At 47.0% G+C, this 20974-nt stretch overlaps 1 protein-coding gene across 2 annotated transcripts in view; it reads right to left on the bottom strand.

Moving 5' to 3' along the window:
- ITPK1 (inositol-tetrakisphosphate 1-kinase) overlaps window positions 1–20574 on the bottom strand; it is a 139947-nt gene extending 119373 nt beyond the window's left edge. Inside the window, exons 1-2 of one of the 2 annotated variants that reach the window (XM_027459635.3) lie at window positions 20447–20574; window positions 19960–20132 (exon numbers count right to left, since the gene is read on the bottom strand). In XM_027459635.3, coding sequence (XP_027315436.1) covers window positions 19960–20054 — 95 coding nt within the window. In that variant the 5' untranslated portion in view covers window positions 20055–20132; window positions 20447–20574. Of the gene's footprint in view, window positions 1–19959; window positions 20133–20431 lie in introns of both variants that reach the window. The other variant, XM_027459636.3, reaches the window with a different exon arrangement.
- Window positions 20575–20974: the final 400 nt, after the last annotated feature.

Below are 20974 nucleotides of genomic sequence, written 5' to 3'. Positions count from 1 at the left end.
TGTTGTGCCCACTTCATAAGCCACAGGGCACAGCTACTACCTGGTTTTGATCCAAGCTGTTATTCAAAACACACATCCCTCCGTAACACAAAAACAAGTGACAGAGCCAGGAAGTTCTTCAACACAAATCCTGACAGCTTACAGGAAGTTTAGAGCATCCCATCTTGTCGAACCGAGCAATTTTTCCCAGTCAGCTTCAACCTTCTGCCAGCACCACTTTGCCCAACCTTCAGCGCCCTTCCTCGGGCTCAGACGCCCAGCACGTGCCACGCTGTCCCCACACCTCTGACCTCCCACAGCACTTCTTGCTGCTAATCTCTCTCAGGCAGACACACCCGCACAGTGCCCTAATTAATCCTGCCCTTGCTTTTTCGTAACTTATCCTAGACAGCAGCTGTCACACCCATCGTTTCCACCTGTGACTGAGCTGAGGTGTTCTAAGACTGCAGCTTTCCCAGATTCAGCATGGGTCTTACGGGAGCTGCTGCACAACCCCAGAACACCATCACCTTTCCTAGCCAGGACTCATTACAGCCCAGATTTGGCTCTGCTGGGAGCTCTGCCACACTGCATAGCCAGGAACAAGGCAATGTCACGGGCCTCTCTAGATCTTCCAGAAGCTGCCTGGACAAGCAGAACCATGCAGGAGCTCCGTTACTCATACTCTCATTCTCCCTCTCAGAGAAAGAGCCCGAGGCCAGCAGCTCACCTGCATCTTCCACACATTTCCCTTTATGGAGCTCCCTGGGCTCCCTGGTACCTGCCTCTCCCCATTGCAACACTGGTGCCATCAGCACACCGATGAGTTCAAGATAACCTGAATAACCTCTTCAAGCCAAACAAATAGTATTTTTTAACAATTCTATTTCTACTCTAGCCCAACAAATTACCGCTGTCCTTACCACTGCTAAGGAGGCGGACACCATCAGCTGATGCAGCCTTTGGGCAGGAGCTGCAGAGGCAGACACAAAGGCGCAGCGAGAGCTCGCTGCTTTCCTCTGGTTATTTTTGTCCAGCTCCGCCCCGAAACTCACTCTTCAATCCCAATAATTGGCAGCAACTAATTAGAAGGAAAAATGCAAGTCACTGATTAAATGTTTGATTAAGTGTTGATTACATGTTTGATTAAACAGGATCACAGAACAAGTTTCCCTTGGACAAGCGTACTCATTCTCCGTTGCTCACTTCTTTTGTTTGCAGACACCAGAGATAAGAGACTCCAGAGATGATGCTATGCCACACACTGGGATTTCAAGCTTATAGGTGACCACACAGCACAGGGCAAGGAGAAAGCGACGATTCCTCCGCTGTTGCAGGTTGGTTTCGTCATCGGGTGCATGTGGTTAACTGCCCGTGTTCTCTTTTTTGGGCTTGGACATTTGACCGGGGTGTCATCACAGGATCCAGCTCAGATATTGCCAGAATTATTTCACGGGTTAACTGAAGATACAATCAGCATAAAATAAAGTGGCTTGTAGAAAGGTTACAGCTTTCAAATTGCTGCAATTCCAAAATATGTACAAGGACTTGAAGAATTATACATGGGGGGGAAAGTCCACATTACAGATTATCTTCAACAGCTGTTGAAAACTCTGCATGTCTTAGATTGGTCCTCAAAAAACAACAACCACTGAGGAAAGCGATTTTCATTCATCCCCTTTGCTGTCGCTTAGACAAGATGTATCAAGTAGCAGTTAATGAGAATGACCGAACCACGTCATAAGATTACGATTTTCTACATAGAAAAATGCATGCATGTACCTCTTAGTACATACACTATTTGCTCAGGTTTGCAGGAATTCTTGTTCATGAAGGCAAAAGAAAATCCTTGCTTGAGCATCTGCTTTTACACCCCACCAGCTCGTACATCTACCTGCAGCAGCAGGATTTCTTACTGCAAGAAGCCGCCTTGCCAGGCAGATCACTTGCACGGCTCTTTGCATGTCAGATCCTTACAGCCAGCCATGTTTTGTGAAGAACGAAGCTGCTCCACACCCAGCATGATGTAAGGACCTTGCACACAGCCGCACACCCTGCTGACTGTACCCTGGCGCTGGGCAGATGTTATCTGCCCTGCACTTGGACCTGCAGGGTTTCCTGCTTGGTCAGCACGTGGCCGAGATGTCACAGTAAACTGCAAAACGCATAGGCATCACCTGAAGCGCAGAAACTATTCCATTTTAACAAAAGCGTTCCTCTTCTAAACATTCCCAACCCTCAGAAATGAAAAAAGTTGCGGCTGATATAAGAAGATAATCAAAGCCTTGGGAAAGTTGCACTCGCTCAAAGAGGCCATAAGCAGGCATTATCTTATTTGGAATGCACCCCTAATTATCTAGAAACTAATTAGAGAAAGTAAGAGTTCAAAAAATTTGCCAGTATAAAAGTATGGTGTGGGTTTTTTCCCCCAAGAATAATTTGACTACCTACATTTTCTTCCCCACTGAAGTCTAGCATCACTGCCCACCACATGTAAGGGAAGTCTTCCTCCCCCCGGCCTCCACGCTCCTCCAGGTGTGGACCCTTGCCCCAAGGGGGGCACCAGAGGAGCCCAGCACCACTGTGGACATCCGAGCATCCCATAGCCCCCAAGGCACAGCTCACTGGCAGTATCAGCCTGACAGCACCAAGGCTGAGCCTCAATTTTGCAGCAGAACCCCCTTTGGAAGCCTGACACGGACCCAACAAAATCTTTGCTCACGTGCTGAAGGTCTGAAGCCAAGTTTGAAAGCACTGGCCAGCGTTTTGGTCAGGCACAACACCTACCACTTGGGTTACCAATTTCAAGGTGGAGTTCACAACAGCAGCTTCATGCCCCAGAGCACTTTTAAACCACAGACCCCGCTTGCAGAGATGCAGTACAGCTTTGTTTATATCCCCTTCTTACTTGTGGGTGTTCAGTCAGGAGCAGTGCTGGAAAGATAACACAGACCATTTCTTTAGGATTTTCTTCCGCTGTTTTCACACTGTGGTGTTCTTCAAAAAAATGCTAGCAAGGTCGTGACTAGAATTTTTCAGGAAGGCTTTTTCCAGTGAAGAATAACTTCTCTACTCACATCTCTTAAAGAAAAAAAGTCTACAGACAAACAATTAGGAAATGAAAGAAAAATCTAAAACTGCATTTTTGGCCATTTAAGGCTATGAACTGAGAAAGAATGAACAAGCTCTTACGTCAAAAAACAAAACAAAGTTTTAATATTGTTAAAAGCAGAAAGTTTTCTTTCTTTCAAGCATTTGTCTGTAAAATATTTCACTGTAACTAAGTCCTTGAGCCACAGCCTTGCATCCTACCCCAACAACAAACTAATTGCAGATGCTTCTAAGGACAACCTGGATGCTGAACTTGCCATTAAGCTCTGCCTCCCACGAGAGAGGGAGAACTATATGGAGAATACAATAAAGATCAAACTTCTTCCCACTTTTTTCCACTGCCCCGATACTAGGATATCTCAAAATGCATTGTCTAATGTCTTTATCCCTCTACAGCAATACATTTCTTGCACTGTCACTTAGCGGCACCCAGCCAAGCATCAGGGCTCGTGCACGTCTCTAGTAGTGTCAGTAGGCATGGCAGGCTTCTGCTGCCAACTATCAGGCACCTCCACTGATGATGGACGTGCCAGGACTGTATGGGCAGCAGAAGCATTGGGTGATGCCTGCCATTGCAGACACTTCACGCAGAGCCACCAGAGCCACCATTTCTCACCTTTCCTCTGGGTTTTGCAGAGGAGCTGTGAGCTCTTCCTTAAGGTGCTGCCCACAGAGATGTAAGGCCGAGAGCTACTGCTGTACCAGGCAGCTTTAGGATCAACACAGCAGGTTTCTATCCTGGATAAGATCCCACTGGAAGCAAACAACTTTCACTCCAACCACTCCCACAAGGCAGAACTAAATGCTCAGTCCTCTGTTTTTTGCCACCTCTCACAACAGGGCCTTACCAAAGCCTCCTTTCAAGGCACTACAGGCCATGCTGCTTTAGTGGGGATAACAACATTGTTGATTGCTTTAATGTGGGTTAACTCCATTGTTGATTCCATGACACTAAAAGCAAGATCACTGTAAATCACTGGACACTAGTACAGAGGGATTAACCAGACTTGTCTGGAAGTGAGCCTACTGGGAAAGCGCTCCTCCCACACGCACACCTCAGGATCACAGTAGTGGTGGTGTTACAGCTATCGACTCCTCCACTTGCCACATACCGTTTTACACAATCGTGCAACAGATTATATCTACTTCTCAGTAATTATGCCACACAGAAGCTTTCTAAGATGTTTTTGAATAAGTAGCTTAACAGATTTCCCAAGAACTGACTCCGTTCCTCTCAATGCCTGAATGCTGCTCTGAATCCCCTCTTGCAAGGCTTCTCTCCACACTACAGCTGACAGCCAAAAGGAAAAGACCACACTGAAGTCTCTTCCCATTGCGTGCACACACACAGAACAAAACAAACACACCTTGGGGAGAGGAGACAGAAAGGACAAAGGCAACATCTACCACGTCAAGAACATTTATTCCTGAGGGAAACTGCGGGACACCGACAGTCCTTGCCTGTTTGAAAAGCAACCTGGAGAAGAGGTACAGGGCCTTGCAGCACAGTCCTAAAAAGCCTTCAGTCTCTCTGGGGCTCTTCTCTCCTATGACTGAGGCCACTTCTTTAAACTTTCAGTAACACAGGGAGGTCACCTGAATGCACCATGTTCTGCAACAGTCCTGTAGATGAGACAATCCACATAAGCAGAACTCCCTTTAAAAATACTAAGCTTCACCTACAGCAAATTCACAGCCTCCCTCATTTTCACTTGGGATTTTAGATGAGACTCCTCCACCATCCACCCAGTGCAGATTATTGCCTCACCTGCAGGAAGCCCCAAGCACTGCTCATTCCAAGAGGCTCCACCACACTGCTCAAGCATCACTTTAGAAGATGCACCAAATAATCCTACTTCTCAGAAAAGATGCAGTCTTAAAGTCTCCTAGGAGATTCTGGGCCTCATTTAGAGGGGAAAAAATAGTTTCTTTGTACAATGGTGAGCAGTAGCTTCCTTTAGAAAAAAGGCTGCCGAGTACCTGATCTTTTCATTTTTAAATAAGCGTGACAAAGCCAGGCTGCTACCCACGTCTGATATGAGCCTCAGCCACCAATCAGTCAAGTCTTTCAGATGTTTATTACAAGTAAAATTGTGTATAATAAACACAAAGGAGTAAAGACTTCCTGAAGAGCCAGTCCCAGTAAACAACTCTGAAGATGTGAAGGAAAATGAATCACTTCTGAAAAGCAATTTTTTTTTTTTTTTAAGTCACAGCTAAATGAGTAAGTTATACAGCACCTTTTAGATAAGGTGCTATTAAAAACCCATGTATTATGAGAGGTTTTTCCTCCCAAAGTTCCTGTGTTTGGTAAACTGTTGTATCATGAAAAATAACTCCCATTAGCCTTAGCAGGCTTAGGGTCGGGCTCACATTTATTTGCAGCTTTCTGAGTTTCCATGTTTCCTGTGTTCCGTCAGGTTCTGGGCGTACTTGGAGAAGAGCAGCCACAGCTGTGTCTGCAGGGCTGTGGGGCCTTCTCTGAACTCAGGTACCCCCAGAAGAAGCACAGAGAAACGTAATCAAGAAAGCAACCCTCAGCACTGCCTGTGGTGGAGGGGATTGCTACACAGCCCCCTGGCTCCTTCCCTCTTTGCTCTTTGAAGCAAAGCTCCAATGTCAGCATGTATTGAAGTGACTGGGTTAAGAAAGTCAATGCAGGAAGATGAGATCTTAGCTTGGCAAAAGCCGAGTGATCACTTAATCTGTATATGATGAACTGAAAACGTTTACCAGTTAAATAGACAGTTGTCTGAGACAATCAAGAGGGCTAAAATTTTTAAAAACAGGTTGCAGCCCCCAACCACCATGTTGAAGGTTACTTCAGAGAGCTATTCTGGTTGGAAAAGACCCCTAAGGTCACCTAGCCCAGCCTTTAACCTAGGACTGCCAAGTCCACCACTAAACCATCCATGAGGAACTGTGGAATTTCAATGCCTTGAATTTTTAATTTTGAAATGTGCCTCAGAACAGATGTGAATGAAGAGCTGCTGATAATATCAAGATAAAGTAACAAACACTCCGTCTCCTTTGAAATCCAATAGTCCCTTAACGATTTGCTACCAGCTCAGCCATACGACAGCACTGTGATGTGTTTTTATTACTCCTGCATTTGACAGGTGGAAGAAGTAAGATATTGGGAAATTCACTGACTTGCTTAAGTTACAATAAAGCCTACAACAGAGCCCAAACCCTATTGTGACTGCCAGGCCAATGCTCAATTCAAGAGGCTTTTCTCTATTCTCCCTCGGATCAGAGAACCAGAGAACATTCCTCGATTCAAAAACTTCCTTAACGCCCCCCCACGCCCCAATTGTAGGTACTGATGAATACGTGGAAGAGATCAAGTATTTAAACACATTTCAATTGTTTGCAGCTCATCTGTGTATACTTAGGGCTTTATTCATATTTCAAAGCTGTCTGGGCAGCGTGTTTAAAAATACCCTGACAGTCAAACCACACGTTTATAGCAGAGCAGAGAAGAGCCACCTCGCAGGTTTTGGGGATTTGCCTCGCAGGAATGTCTCCGAGTTCCCGAGCCAATGTGGGCGTCCGACACCGACATCAGACATTTTGAATAAACAATTTAATTTCCTGACGTTGTTAGAGGGGAGGAAAAAAGCCAGGGAAAGAATTTTCACATTCAGACAAAGACATATAGAAGATGGGGGGAGTTAACTCTTTAATAGAGTTTGTTTCATCAAAAGGAGATCGAGCCTTACCAAAAGGGAGCCCTCATCCCTGCTGTTAGAGAAGGCTCCGATAATTATCTCTTTGAAGCCAAACTGGCTGCTGAAAACACCCCAACGCAGACATTACTGCTTCAAAGATGGAACAATATTTACCAAAACCACTCTGCAGCACAAGCCTTCCCTCACTGTAAGGTTCATAGCACTGCCAGTCTGCTCCATCTTGCCTGCATCGGCCCCTCAAAATTGGGGATTCTTTGATTTAAATGGGGATGAGATGGAATAGGGAGATTTTTCATGGACTACATGCGTTTTCCACAAATAAACATTTTGTATTTCAACTTTTACTACCAGCAGCAGTAAGTGTGCTGAAATCTATTCTTGTTGGGAGTTTTCACACCCACAGAGCAGTTAACACAAGGCAAGGTGGCAGCAGCACTAACAGGGAACAGGAAGCTCAACTACTCTACTTGGTGCTACAAAGGCATTTCAGATCACCCTAGCAGATACTTCCCTGGGTCAAGCAGGCATTCAATGCCATCGCTGTAGCATGTTTTAATTACTACCTACCACACTTCTGATTCTTGGCCATCAGTCGTTGCTACCCAGCCACTCATCACACTCTTTGAGTGCCCACTCTCGTTATTTCTGGTGCGACAAGGGAAGAGCACACAGCAGCAGAGGTCCATGTGTTGTTGCCCACAGGTGTACCCTTGAATTCGTGCCACTGTGAGCAAATTCAATTTCAGTCCCTGACTCTCCAATTTTCCATTATAAAAATAAAAAAGAACGAGGTCTACCTAGCTCCCAAGGAATTCAACTACATTTCCAACAGCCTCAGAGGGAGGCTGGATCAGGCCCAGGTCTGCAGTGTCCTCAGCTCTCAGTGGGATCAGGGAAACTCAGCACCTCCACAAGCAGCAGCTTTTGAATATATTGGCCTAATTCACGTGCGAGGATTCCTATTTTAGGAATAAGCACTAGGACCAAGAGTTTGACTGCTGTCCAACTGAACTACAGAACAACAGGTATAAAGATGTTGATCTTACACATCAGGAAACAGCTTTGCCCAAGACAAAATCTGTGGTAGAGCTGCCTGAGAATAACTAACTTTGTTTCCAATTCTTTGCTGAGCTACGAACCAGGCATTTTAATTAAGGTCTGTTAATTGCAGTTAGTGTAATTTGGGGTAGGGGGCAGGGAGGAAGTACACTTTTCCACAGTCCACTGGTACCAAAGCTTAAAATGATTTTCCTTTCTTTGTCTGTCAAAGTACATGTTAGATAGAGTAAGTGTCCTACACGTGATTTGTGGTTTCAGAAGCAATTTTTTTGTTAGAAGCTGTGCTGTCTGGTTCTACGACCTTTTTCACAGAAACTCTAGGAACAAGGGAGAGTCAGGGAAGCTCCCTGTTAACATAAGAGCAGCCACAGCAAGTCTGACAGCACAACCTACCCTGCCTCCTGCCTCCAGTGTGGCCACAGCTTCTCTGTTTTATAGCCAAAAACACACAAGAAACAACCCAGAACATTGTTTTTCTTCAGTGATCTCTTGCAACTAGAGCTACACTGTTTTATTATCTCTGTAACAACATTGGAGGAAAACCTGCCAAAAAGGAGTAGGATTAAGCATTACATTTTAACAGATTACTCGAGACAAAGGAGAGATCAAATCACAGCACAAATACATTGTGCCAACCCTCTCAAAACAATACCTATTGTGAGCTAAGATGCTGTACTATGCTGATCAGGAAGCTCTTTGACACAGTAGCACAACAGCACAAAAATTAGAAAAAAAGGGTTTCACTATGGTCTGCGCCGTCCCCATGGAAGCGACAGCCTGCTGCACCCATGGGTCTGTACGATGCCCCCACGGTTATTTTAGTCAGGGAGAAAGGACAAAACGCCCCGAGATGCCCTAGGTTTTTCGCATTCAAGGACTTCTGGCTCCTTCCAGCGTCACCAAAAGGCAGACTCCAATTTGGCTCACATCCATCCCACCAGTGTCTGAGGAACTTTTACAATTAAAACACAACAGCTGACAAGCATCAGTCACGTAAAGCCCTCTCCACTCTCCAGAGCCTGCTCAGGAAGGGCTGAGCTTATACATTAGAGATCCATTTGGTCTGATTAAAATACCCAGAAACAGAGAGAGCCTGACTTTACTTTAAGGAACAGATAAACAAAAGAATCTTTAAATTACATTTAGGCCAGACAATAGTAAGATTGAGTGTTATTAATGAAAAAAAAAAAGTCCTAATCCTCAAGAATGTTCTACCTTGAGGTGAATTGCTACTTGCAAACAAGCAATCCTTCACTAGCAAGCAACAAAGTGATGAAGATCAGAAGATCAATGCCTTACAGCATGCCCTAAGAACAAAGCTATGATCATGGTGCATTAGGGAAGGAATCAGGTGAACTAGCTAGACAGTTCTTGAAACAAAGTTATTGCCATGCAAAAGCAATTTAAATTTGGTAATAAGTCTACGGCCAAAGATTTTTACTCTACTCATTTGTGAGTGAAACAAAATTCAAAGCACAAGTTCTTTTGTGAGAACTGAGAGCCTAAAATAGCATCAGAAAAAGAAAGAAAAAGAAAGAGGAGAGTCCACACCCTGTCTAGCAACAAGCCTGTACTTCTATCCCTCAAAGCATGCTAAAATTTTGGTTCTATAAAGGACAAGAAAAACATCAAGAAAACCCACCCTCTTCAAAATTCACTCCAACATAGACTTTGATCTCTTCCTTGGGACAGAAGGAGATGTAACTCCAAAATGACAAGCCCTAAAGTCAAACCTGCAAGCAAGCCTCTTCTCCTCCTGTAGGCCCAGCTCCTACCTGGGGTCAGTGCAGCTGGGCAGAGCTAAAGGCACAGCACAGAACACATTATCTCCATGGATTAAACCACCGTTGAGAGGCAGAAGTTTGGAAGAAAACATCTCCCAGGTGACAAAGGCCACTCACTGCTCTGCTCGATTGCCACGTGCTCTTTGTGCAGCATGTGCTGCTCCAGCCCAGGGCGCTGGCAATAACAGCGCTCCCCGTCCGTGCCTTCCCCTCTCCTGCCAGGTCCAGGGCGCAGGTCAGCAACTGCAAGCGCTATTTTTTATTTGCCCATCAGCCTTTCATCAGAACATTAGGCTTTCTTAGTTTCTGTTTTGTTTCCCTCCATTCAAGTCTGTTTTTAAAGCAAACTTATTTTAGACAACTGCGTGAAAGAATGCTGAGCTGAAACAACTCTTAAAATACATACCTGAAGCTACAGAAAGGCAGCATTAACTGAAAACCAACAGGAAAACCAGAAAAAATACATGCTTTCAATATTGGACAGAAAACAGATAGTTTTTATTTGCAAATTAATTCTACATGTGGCATAAAGGCTAGAGAGACAGTGCTCATGTCACTTCGCAGCCCTAATATTGCACTTCACTTTCAGAGAGTGCCCCTCTGCTACATGACCACGTAAGCTGGTCAGGCACTTTTCTCTCTGCCTGCAAAGGGGTTTTAGGTTCCCCAAAACTCTCCACTGTTAGCTGTGAGTCACAGATAGTGAGCACTGGATGAAGTCAGAAGGTAGCCCCTAAGCTGGACCCGGCTGCTAGTTCCTCCTCTCCCTCTTTTGCAAGTTTTTGTATTTTTAGCAGGGAAGTCCCTCCTCTTTGGGGAAGAACTTTGGAATGTCTTATGTCTTTCTGACTGAAATGATTTTTTTATTGATCATGAGTCAAGGTGTGTTAGCAAATGAAACACACGCTTAAAATAAGTAATAGCTACTCCTTTACAGGTTGAAGAAAAACAGAAGCAACTTTGTATTTGCTCATGTTTGAGTCACAACAAAACTACAGAGTAGCCAACACACGCTGATACCTTCCTCTGCAGTCCTGTGATAATCAGAAATGAAAGCAAGTTCAGAGAACACATTGGTAGGTTTCTGCAGAGCAGGGCCATCTGTGGCTATTGAACACAGCATCACAGGTACAGCTGCTGCCAGCAGAGCCTCCAGCCACCAGTGGCTGGCAGAAGGCAGGAGGCTCTGCCAGGGGGAAGGTGAGATGTTTGTGCTGTGCCTCGTTCCTTCTCCAAGCACCTCCAGCTCTGGCCGGCTGGCCTGGAGCTCCTCAGCTGGCCAGGATGCCAGGCCACCCAACAGCAGAGCTGTGATCCCCTAGGACCATAGGACCCCCTGTGATCCCCCACCACCCTGTCTCCCCTCAGAGGCCAGTGGGGAGAGTGCCCGTGCTGGCAGCTCTACCACCAGGCACTGTGCTGGACCCTCTCAACTGATACGGGCCCCCTGCAGCAGCAGGGAACGGCTCTGATGAAGCACTGACAGGCAGCTGTACAAGGAGCATAGCTGGCTGGGTTCGGGTGGCCATTACCAGGCTCATTAGAGCTCGGTGTATTGCTACAGGAGGCAAGTGTTCACAACCCAGCTGTACAAGTGACGACACTTTCCGCCCTGGTAACGAAACCAGGCTGAGGAGATAGAGAACAAGCAGAGTCATCACGGCAGCTCGTGGAACCACTGAAGCAATTCAGGAGGGGCAGGGAGCAAGGAGGGCCACGCTCTGCCAGCGCAGATGGCGAAGGAGTGGCACAAGTGGACCTGTGTGATATCGTTTCCTTCTAGTGCCATTAATCACCCCAGACATCATTTGTTCTATCAACTGCTAAGCAGTTACCCCAGCACGCAGATAACTTTATCACAGCCAGGCAGTGACAGGCATTGCCAAGCACCACGCCAGGCGGGACACCTCGCGGCCACTGAGGCCTCTGGTCTATCTCCTGCTGCGAGGAGAGGCGCTACACCAGCACCGTCCCACCCAACAGTGGGGGGAAGTAGAAAAAAGTCACCAGCACTTTAAGACACAGGATTTCAAAAGAGGACAGCGATGTTGCTCACAGCCACAACGCCCAGGCCAGGTCTCTGGAGGCAGCAGGGTTTCAGCCTGTTCACATCCTGCAAGGGGCAGAAGCTCCCTCAAAGCGCAGGCATGTCTGTAGTATGGTCTGACAGGGCTAACACGGGGCTTCAGAAACACTGCCAGCAGCAGCCCAGCTTCAAAGTTCAAGATTTATCACTTTGTCTTTTGATACAGACACATCTCAAGTATTTTCTCCTTCAGGAAGAATCCCGTTTCACAAGGCAACACCTGGGGACCCAGACCAAATACACAGACCTGACACTTACAGAGGGAAAGGGCAGAAGACGGCTTGTTGACAGGCAGAAAGAAAAGCCTGTGAGGAGTGTGATGAAGAGACAAACCAATCTGTTTTTTTGAGGAGGAAGGACAGACCTCAAATTCTTCCAAGCAAGCATGACTCAGCAGTGTGTGACAAGACATAAAATGAGATGTGCTTATAAGCCTTCACCAACTGGTATCCGAGGGGACAGGATTAAACAGCTCGACGTGAACTGAACTTCTTTCCAAGTCCCCAGCCTGGCTCTGCCAGCTGCTTTCCTAAAAGCGCAGTTAGACCTAGAAATATGAATTCCTCCACTGCACACAGCAGGTCCCCAGGAGCCCCACAAGACCTCAGCACACTCACAGCCACCCCACTGCTCACACAGCAGCCCGAGCAGGCTTCCATTTTGCCTCCCAAGCCACAGGAATCCTTCTGTCATCAGCAGCGATCACAAGACGACACAAACACTGCAGTTAGGAGGAAGGAGAATGAAAACTACAAAAGTTTTAAGCCCTCTACCCCAAATGAAACTCAATCATTTTGAAAGCCATTGGTAGAGTACATGGTTGTCCTCCAGCGGTGATTTCTCTCCGCAGAGGGACAGAACACTAGCTGGTATTTGTGCCTTGTTTGGATAGTGAGGAAACATCAGCAGCTTCCTCCTTGATCACATAGAGGGCATGACTCCTTCCGAAGGGAGCTGAATTCCATCAGTACAAAACAAAGCACTGTTTCAAGGACTGAACGCTGAATTCAAATATGAGAAAAAGATAACTTGTACAGAAGAGTGTTTGTTTCACAGCCCTACAGCATGGATGAACCCAGCACAGGTGCTTATTTTATCTATTACCATGCTTATTTTAGTCTTTTACAATGGTTTGTTTCCCTGTTTCCTTGGAACATGTTCAAAAATGTCACCTCACCAAAAGGTGTCAAATTCGAGATAAATAGCACATAATCTGACCAACATCATGAAATGCACTTGCAAAGCATTGATTGACAGTGTAATACATTAAAGCAGAGCAAACACTTTCAGCAGGCAGCTCTGAAACCCCTCTCAGGTTGAGCCTATATACTTTAAAAAGCTGAAAGCATTTAGACCTCACCTCTAGGCTTCCCAAGTCATGACTGCTGAAGTAGTAAAGGGATTTCAGACTACTTAAGGTACACAAAGAACTGTTTCTTGGACACCTTCAGACACTTGGACACCTATTACAGATCGGACAAAGCCGTGACATCAGGAGATGTCAGCATCTCTGCCCTGAAACAGGACCATGGGCTCGTGTCATCCCCAGCATGTCTGTCCAAACCCTTCTTAGAAGTTCTGAGCAACAAACTTCGCTGCCTACCTAGACAGCCACAGTACTTTTTCCAAATCCTAGCATCCCTCCTTCTTGGTGCAATTGAAGCTCACTATTTTTTGCTTTACCCACAGTGGAATGAGGGAGTACACCATGCTCTTTTTTCCCTACAACAGCTTTTTAAAGTGTCCAAAGATCCACCCAGTTCTTCATGCTGAATACCACAGTACAATTCACTGTATTTCCAAGACCTCCAATCCTTCTCAGTGCTCTCCTGTGGACACTGAGAGCTGACCTGCCTTCTCCCTGAAACGCAGAGCCCCACACCAAAGGCAGGGTAAGCAGCAGCCTTATCAGCGCCATGCAGGGTGGACACACCATGTGCCTGGCAGGCCATGTCCCAGCTCACGCACCCCATCAAGACATTTGCTTTTTGGCAACACTGTCAATTCGTATTCAGCTTGCGATCTGCAGAAGAATCCAGATCTTTCTCTGCCACCTGAGGAGGTTATCGCTGTTCCGTGCTGCGTATCACCTCACACAGGCTGTGGTAAGGGGATGTACCGCAGGGAGGACACAGACTTCCTGAATCCAAGGTAAATGATTGCTAGATCATGACACCGAGTCACCATGAAAGCTGTGATTGTTACAGCCACCTCTGTTGCCGCGGAGCTGGGCGCTGTGTTCCCATGAAACAGCTCTGCAGGCCTAACACAGAAAGCTTTTTGCGAGAGGGATGCCTGTCAGTCAGGGCTCTCTGAGGGAGAAAACGCACATATACCCAGTTATTCTGGGATGCCACGTTTCCTCCTCTACAGGCTAATGGAAGAAGGAACAGGAACCCAAAAACACACTGACCTTTTCCTCTAAGAAACATGCATTTTTTACTACTACCCTCAACATGTTTTCGTGGCTTATTATAAATTTTATCATTTAGCTAGTTGGAAGGGTTTGTTTGAGCTGATGTCAAAAAACAAATAAAACAAAAAAATATACCCACCCATCCTGCCTCCGGTTGCTTCTCATGATATCCATTGGGGGTTGGAGCTAGATGGTCTTTAAGGTCCCTCCCAACCCGAGCCATTCTATGACAGTATTTCAGCCTAACACAAGCAACAATGGGAGCTATTGATCGATGCACATACATTTTATTTTATGGCCTTTAAGAATGTAAAAGTTAACTGACGCAAGCCATGAATTTTTAAAAAGCTGTATTTAGGGCTTTTCAGTGAATTGGGGTTAAAGAACATTCCCTCCCCCACCAAGATCTTCTTGGAAATATATATATGCAATATACCTCACAGCCTGCAATATAAAGAAACGAATTAATTTAATGCCCTCAGACCAGCATTATTCTTAAGTCTATCTCAAAGCTCATATTTAGGTTCTTGTGCACAGGTTGTGCTTCAAAAAGGTATAAAGTCTAGAAAAGAAAAAGAGCTGTACAGACCTATAGCACTGACAGCAGTGTTTATGCTTTTTACGGCATTGATTTACTAAACAGAATAGCTTCTGATACATGCTAAAAGACAGCTTAACTATTTACCACAGATACAAAATGGGAAGAAGCAGGCCAAAGAACCAACTTAGCTTGAAGAGAGAGGAAAAAAAAAAAAAGGCATGAGAAAGAGTAAGATCAAGTCAGACAAAAAAAATTAAATAAGACATACTACTATTTTGCCGGGTAAAAAATCATTGGATGCTGTGTTCAGCAGATTGATCTAGTAGCAGCATCAGAATACCTTCAACATAACAACAAATTAAATTAAAAGCAAAAAAGAAAAACAGTGATCTGTCATACTATCAAATGGTCTTCAGTACAAAAAGCTCTAACCGGAATTGCACACCAAAAGAAAAGTGCATCCCCTTGCATAAAACCAAAACTGAGAAGCACTGAACTGATGCAGGTAGTGATCCAAGAACACAGGCTGAAGTCTCAGAACAACCCTCAGCAGCAGGTAGCACCTAGGAATCCAAAGCAGATCAAGAAGCCTTGCTTTCATGTGTCAACAAATGCAATCAGTTTGTCATGGATGATTTCTCAAGGGGGGCTGGCAATTCAGCTTGCTCTCTATAGATCAAGGTGACAAGGCTTTACCAGAAGGTATTCTTTATTAGTTCACTTCCATTTTCTTCCTTTATGGTCAGAATTCAATTTTCTCAGAATTTCTAAAATTTCTTGAGAAATTGTTCCTTCCAGGCCCTAACTCTTCGGTGAAAAAACACTGCACAATAAAATCTGACCATAAATAATCTGGACATTAAGATGAACAAGCACAGCCCTGCTGTCTGTCAAACTGCAGGATTTATCATGACACAAATTACATCTTCAGGCAACTCTTCAACTCCTTCGCTATTCATTTTCTATGCACTATAAAGAGGATAAACTGACTCAGTACCTACACAGTTACACAGGAAAGCTACCACACTACCATGGGAACTTAAGAGTTGCACATGTGAATGCTTTTTCCCCAAATAACTGAGAAGTAGCGTCTCATTCCTAATAGGGTGACTTTAAATTATCTCCTCTTGGGTATGTCACTTCACCTTATAGCACTATAAGTTACTCACATAGTCATAACCTTACTGCCTCACATCTTCGTGGCCCCAAAGAGGTGATATTAACTGATGACACAAAGAACAGCCACCAAGGAAGTGGAGGCTTTTATAGAGGCAACAGCCCCTTGTAAACGGCCACACCTCGCTAATCTGAACTGGTGCCAAACATGTACAACTCATTTTTCAAACAGATAGGCACATTTTTCTGTACTACTACCGCTGCCCCTCCTCATATGACATGAATGCATGAGTCTCTTTACTCACAACATGCAAGGAGGCCTGGCAGTACATCTGTGCATATTTTACAGATGTAAAAAAGTGGTGTACAAGAGCCTTTACCACAAACTGCAGCTCACCCTGCAGTCCTGTCACCTCAGTAATGTAGCGGGGCATCTCCATTTCCCTAAGCTTGCCCTAGTGCTCACGCACCTGCACAGAGACCATAATTTCATCGTCAATAGGAGGAGCAGGGAACAGGCTGGACTGAAAGTTTTTGCCAACTGCATAACCACTAAAACCAGCTTGAGACAGTGGATGAGGCCAAACAGCTGGAAGAAGGGGGAACTGTTCCTTTCAGCAGCAAGACACATGACAACACCAGAACTACATTTTCACACCACACGCTCCTAACTTCTCACTTAGGAGCCCCTTAGAAACCTTGCCTGACTTTTTAGTGGGCCACAGATACTCTGTGTTTTACCACGAGCCAGCTACCTAAAGCTTTGAAACGGTGCCATGCCTTGGTGGAGCTGAACGCCGCACCAAGGAAAGCAGGCGGGAGACGCAGAGGCCAGGGATCCCCACACCACAGCCGCGGGGGGCCTGGCCGCGCAGGTGCGGCACATATGGCAGCACGCAGGGGGTACCCAACTCGACACAAAGCACGGCGACCTAGCAGCTTTCACTCAAAAGCAGGGGCCAGCTTGGCAGCAGTAGCTTCTTTGATCGCCTCCTGACTAACAAATTGAGCAAGGCAGCAAGAGGCCTGTTCCAGGCAGAGGAGCTCAGCCCTGCGTCACAGCTCGCACCGCTCTCAGGGGAGCGTCATGGTACCGGCGAGGGCACGCCGAGGAACGCAGAAGCCTCGCTGTGCGGACAGCTTAGGCAGAAAGCAGTCGCTGGGTGGAACTGAAAACCGGTGTGGGAAGCAGAGGCCAGACACAAGCAGGGTGACTGTCCCGTGGTGTGGTGGCAGGTCCAGACGGAGGACAGGAGTGAGCCTGGCCCCTGCCCTAGGTTCAGCCTCCCTCTGGAGTTAATGGCTGCAGGCTCAAACGCAGCTTCCCCAGACAAGCTCTCTGTCCTCCAGGTCAGCAGCTCTCCAAGCACAGCCCCGGGGCTGTGGAAGCATTAAGGGTTGCACTGGGACGCAACCCAAATTGGGAACCACTGCCTGGGCTATAAACGCAGATGTAGGTACCACCATGGCCACTGCTTTCATCTCCTCAGGCTATGTCTGGGAGGCACAGACAAGGCTGCATGCTCCATGAAGAATAAAGCCCTGGCAGGACATCGCTGGTGTGCCGCAGTGAGGACCACAAGCATAGGTGAGCTCGACGGCCCTCAATACTAGGCCTGTTACCTTGTGAATACAAAGTTTAGGCAAACGTCCCAGACACTGCGGTCAGGCAGGACAGGGCTGTTCCAGACCTACACACCTGAGGAGATTTGTATCACGAAGCAAAAATTAAAAACAAACAAACAAAACAGAAAGCAGGCACCTACAATTTTTTTTTCCTTCTTCTTCACAAAACCACTTGGAAGGACTCAGATGCCAAAATTTAACAGGGAACCTAACCAAACCCCAGCCCAGGTTGGGCATCAAAGCTGGATGCAAACACCAGGACAACGTTAAGGGACCTGCCTGGTCTCTGCAGAGCACGGACGTGAAGACAGGGCTGCCTGTGCCCCAGAGCAGCACCTTCACTGCGGGTGCACTCACGCTGCTCACTCACATTTTGTTTCAACTAGTGTCTTTCATAGTGTTTCAGTACTGGAGTGCTGCTGGAGACAAAACCTGAAACCACTCCTAGGAAAGCCGTTCAGTACTTAGACCGTCTCCCAGAGGATGGCTCAAGCTGTTTTTGAAGTGTCTGTCCCTAATCCCTCTGTGGCACTGGTGCCTCACGCTAGAGCTGGCTGTGCTGGCAGACTGCAAAAAATTGAAGACTTTTCTTATCCCTACAATACTCCGGGTCTAAAAACAGCACACTTGAGGAGTTCATTAGGCGTCTTCTGTTACTTTCCTGGGTTATATAACTGCTTCATTGCAAACTCGTACAAACAAAACTGAACTTTGTAGTCATCCAGAAAGTATATCCCTAGGCAACAGGCAAATAAAATCCCAGTAACAGTCACCATAAAATACATAGAGTAGACAGACAGACACATAGTCCACTCTAATGCATGAATCACTGTACAGGAATGAGTACACTTGCCTTGTTTCCTACTATGCACAATATTTCTGGTAAGATGTATGTTGAGCTTGGCACTACTTTTTCTGCCGCAATAAAAGCATATAAATACGCAAGTAATCAAGTAGATATTACTCATAAAATACACAAAATCTTTGCCTAAATGAACGGGGCCTCCCACTGGTATCATTGGATGTTACCAGGATAGGCAACAGAGCAACTTGCTCCAACAACTGCATTGATCTTTAAACCCAACACTTAACTCCACTTCTACGAACAGACTAATACTAAATGCCTTTTAAAAGAAAATAATTGAAGCATGATTAAATGGACATATCTATCCAACATCTGCAAATGGTATTCAAAGCAACCTCAGCTTGTACAGAGTGCGGTAGCCTAATTTGCATCACAAAATTGGGAAAATGTAGCAAGAGAGACACTTTGGGGTCAATTTTCATAGCACTGCCAGGACTTAAAACTATTAATAAATTTGTACAATACACAAGGAAATTGTGTATCCATGTTATGAAACATAAGCATAAAGAATTTCTGAAGCAGAGAAAGTAAAGCAAAGCACATAGTCAAAAAGAGAAACAAGAACAGCGGAGGGCAGACAGTCACCTTTGGAGATTCCTAAACATAAAGTACCGCGTATGATAACAGGAATGAAAAGCAATTAACTATGAGAAGCCAGTTATGTACTTTCTAAGATTCCCCTCAGCTTCTGCTTATGAAACCCAACCCATACCAAACATCAAGGCCGTAACAACAGCATTTCTCTAACACTTATTAGAAGTTAATGCATATTTTCAAGCATCACAAAAAAAGAAAAAAAAAAAGTCGCTCAGGCAGGCTCAAAACTTGGCATCGCTCTTTCGGAAGTATTTTGTTTGGAGAACCACATGAAACTTAAAAAGACATTAAACCAGAACTTGCGGTCCTTTCTATATTTTAAGAAAATCTGGTAAGTTTTGCTGAGGTTTGACAGAGCAGATACCGAATGCCAAGAACACAAGCTGATGCAAAAGCTTCTGCTGCTTTCTCAAAATAGTTTCTTGCTTCTTGTGCCTCCTTCGTCTTTGCAGAGAAGAACCAGCGCTGCCAGCAGGAATTCAGAATGCGGGCACTGCTGGTTTTAGCATGACATGCTTTAATAAAGCCTACCTGAAGTCTTAGAAAATGTGTTCTACAAAGTCCAAGCAGACTTTGCAGAAATAATGAAAATGGTGACTTAGGACATTTTCAATGACCAAAGTTTATGTTGTACCCTTGATATAAACATGGTAATGGAATGAAATAAGAAAAAAAGCTGTTCTTCAGAGGCTATAATGCATGTGTCAAGAGACCTTGGACCTATATGAAGTTCACGCTTCCACTCCAGCAATAAAATCGGTTGTGCAACGCAGCGTGTGTGCGATCCTCGCAGCTCCCCCGGCAAAGCCCCGCTGCAGCTCCCCAAAGCCCCTCGCACCCGGGGACCCCGCTGCAGCCGCCCCCTCCCCGTCCCAGCTCCAGCCGGGCTCCCGAGGGGCCGGGACACAGGGCACGAAGTTGCCCCCGCTCCCCGGGCTCGCCCCGGGGCCGGCCGGGCTGCGGGAGCCGCCGAGCCCCGAGCGGGGGCCGGGCAGGGCTCCGGGGCAGCCCCAAAGCGCCCCCAAAGCGCCCCGCAGCCGGCCGGGAGGGCGCAGGCCCCGTCCCCGGCGCCGTGCCGCCCGCTTACCGGCAGAGCTCGGCGAAGGCCTGGAAATTGAGCTTCCTGATCTTCTTCTCGCTCAGCCAGTAGCCCACCCGCTTCCCCTTCAGGAAGGTCTGCATGGTGCCGGGCGCGCTTCTCCCGGGCGCCCCGGCTGCTGCTGCTGCTGCTGCTCGCACTCGGCGTCCGCGGAGCGACGGCTTCAAATTTAAAATAAAAAATAAAAGAGAGAGAGAGAGAGAGAGAAAGGGAGAGCGATCAGACGGCTCTGCCGAGGGAGGACCCGGCGCCGCGCCGCCGCAGCGAGCCGGCCGCGGCAGGCCCTGCCCCGCACGGCGGGCAGCGAGCCCGGCCCCGACACGGCGAGACCCTGCCGCCAGCACGGCACAGCCCAGCACGGCACGGCACAGCCGGCACGAAGCCGCTGTCCCCCAGCCGAGCCGTGCTGAGCTGAGCTGAGCTGAGCCAAGCCGAGCCCGGGCCGCCCCCCTGCACGGACCCCGCCTGCACGGACCCCGCTGCCGGCTCGGCTCGGCTCCGCTGCTGCTGGTGGTGCTGCTGCGCGGTGCTGCTGCAGCCGCTCAGCTCCCCATTTGCCCGCTATTCGCAGCCGCCTCCACTTCCTCCTCCTCCTCCTCCTCCTCCTCCTCCTCGTCCCTCCCTCCCTCCGCCCCGGCCCCGGCTCCGGCCCCGCCCCGTGCAGCCCGGCCGGGCCCGCCCCGCAGCCCGCGGTGCGGTGCCGGGGCCGGGGCCGAGGTGCCCGGGGCTGCCGCGGGGCTGCGTCCTTCACGGCAAAAATAACGAAAATGAGTAAAGATGTGAGTTCTCGCCGCGCAGCCCAGGGTCTGCCTTCTGCCAGCACTTGGCAAGCGTCTGGAAGGGCTTACACGGAACTTTCAATAACAGCTACTTGTCCTTTAACTTCATTTTTTTCAGGAGGCGAGGGTCCAGCGCCAGCATGAGCTGGCATTCACCCCTCCTCCTCCTTTTTTTTTTTTTTTTTTTTTTTTTGAGAAGTGCATTCCTAAATGCCTTGGCAGCT

Source organism: Anas platyrhynchos, chromosome 5 (assembly GCF_047663525.1).
Source record: "Anas platyrhynchos isolate ZD024472 breed Pekin duck chromosome 5, IASCAAS_PekinDuck_T2T, whole genome shotgun sequence".
In the NCBI taxonomy this organism is placed as follows: Eukaryota; Metazoa; Chordata; class Aves; order Anseriformes; family Anatidae; genus Anas; species Anas platyrhynchos.
The sequence above is the reverse complement of the archived record's forward strand: the minus strand, read 5'-3'. Positions and strand labels throughout refer to the sequence as shown.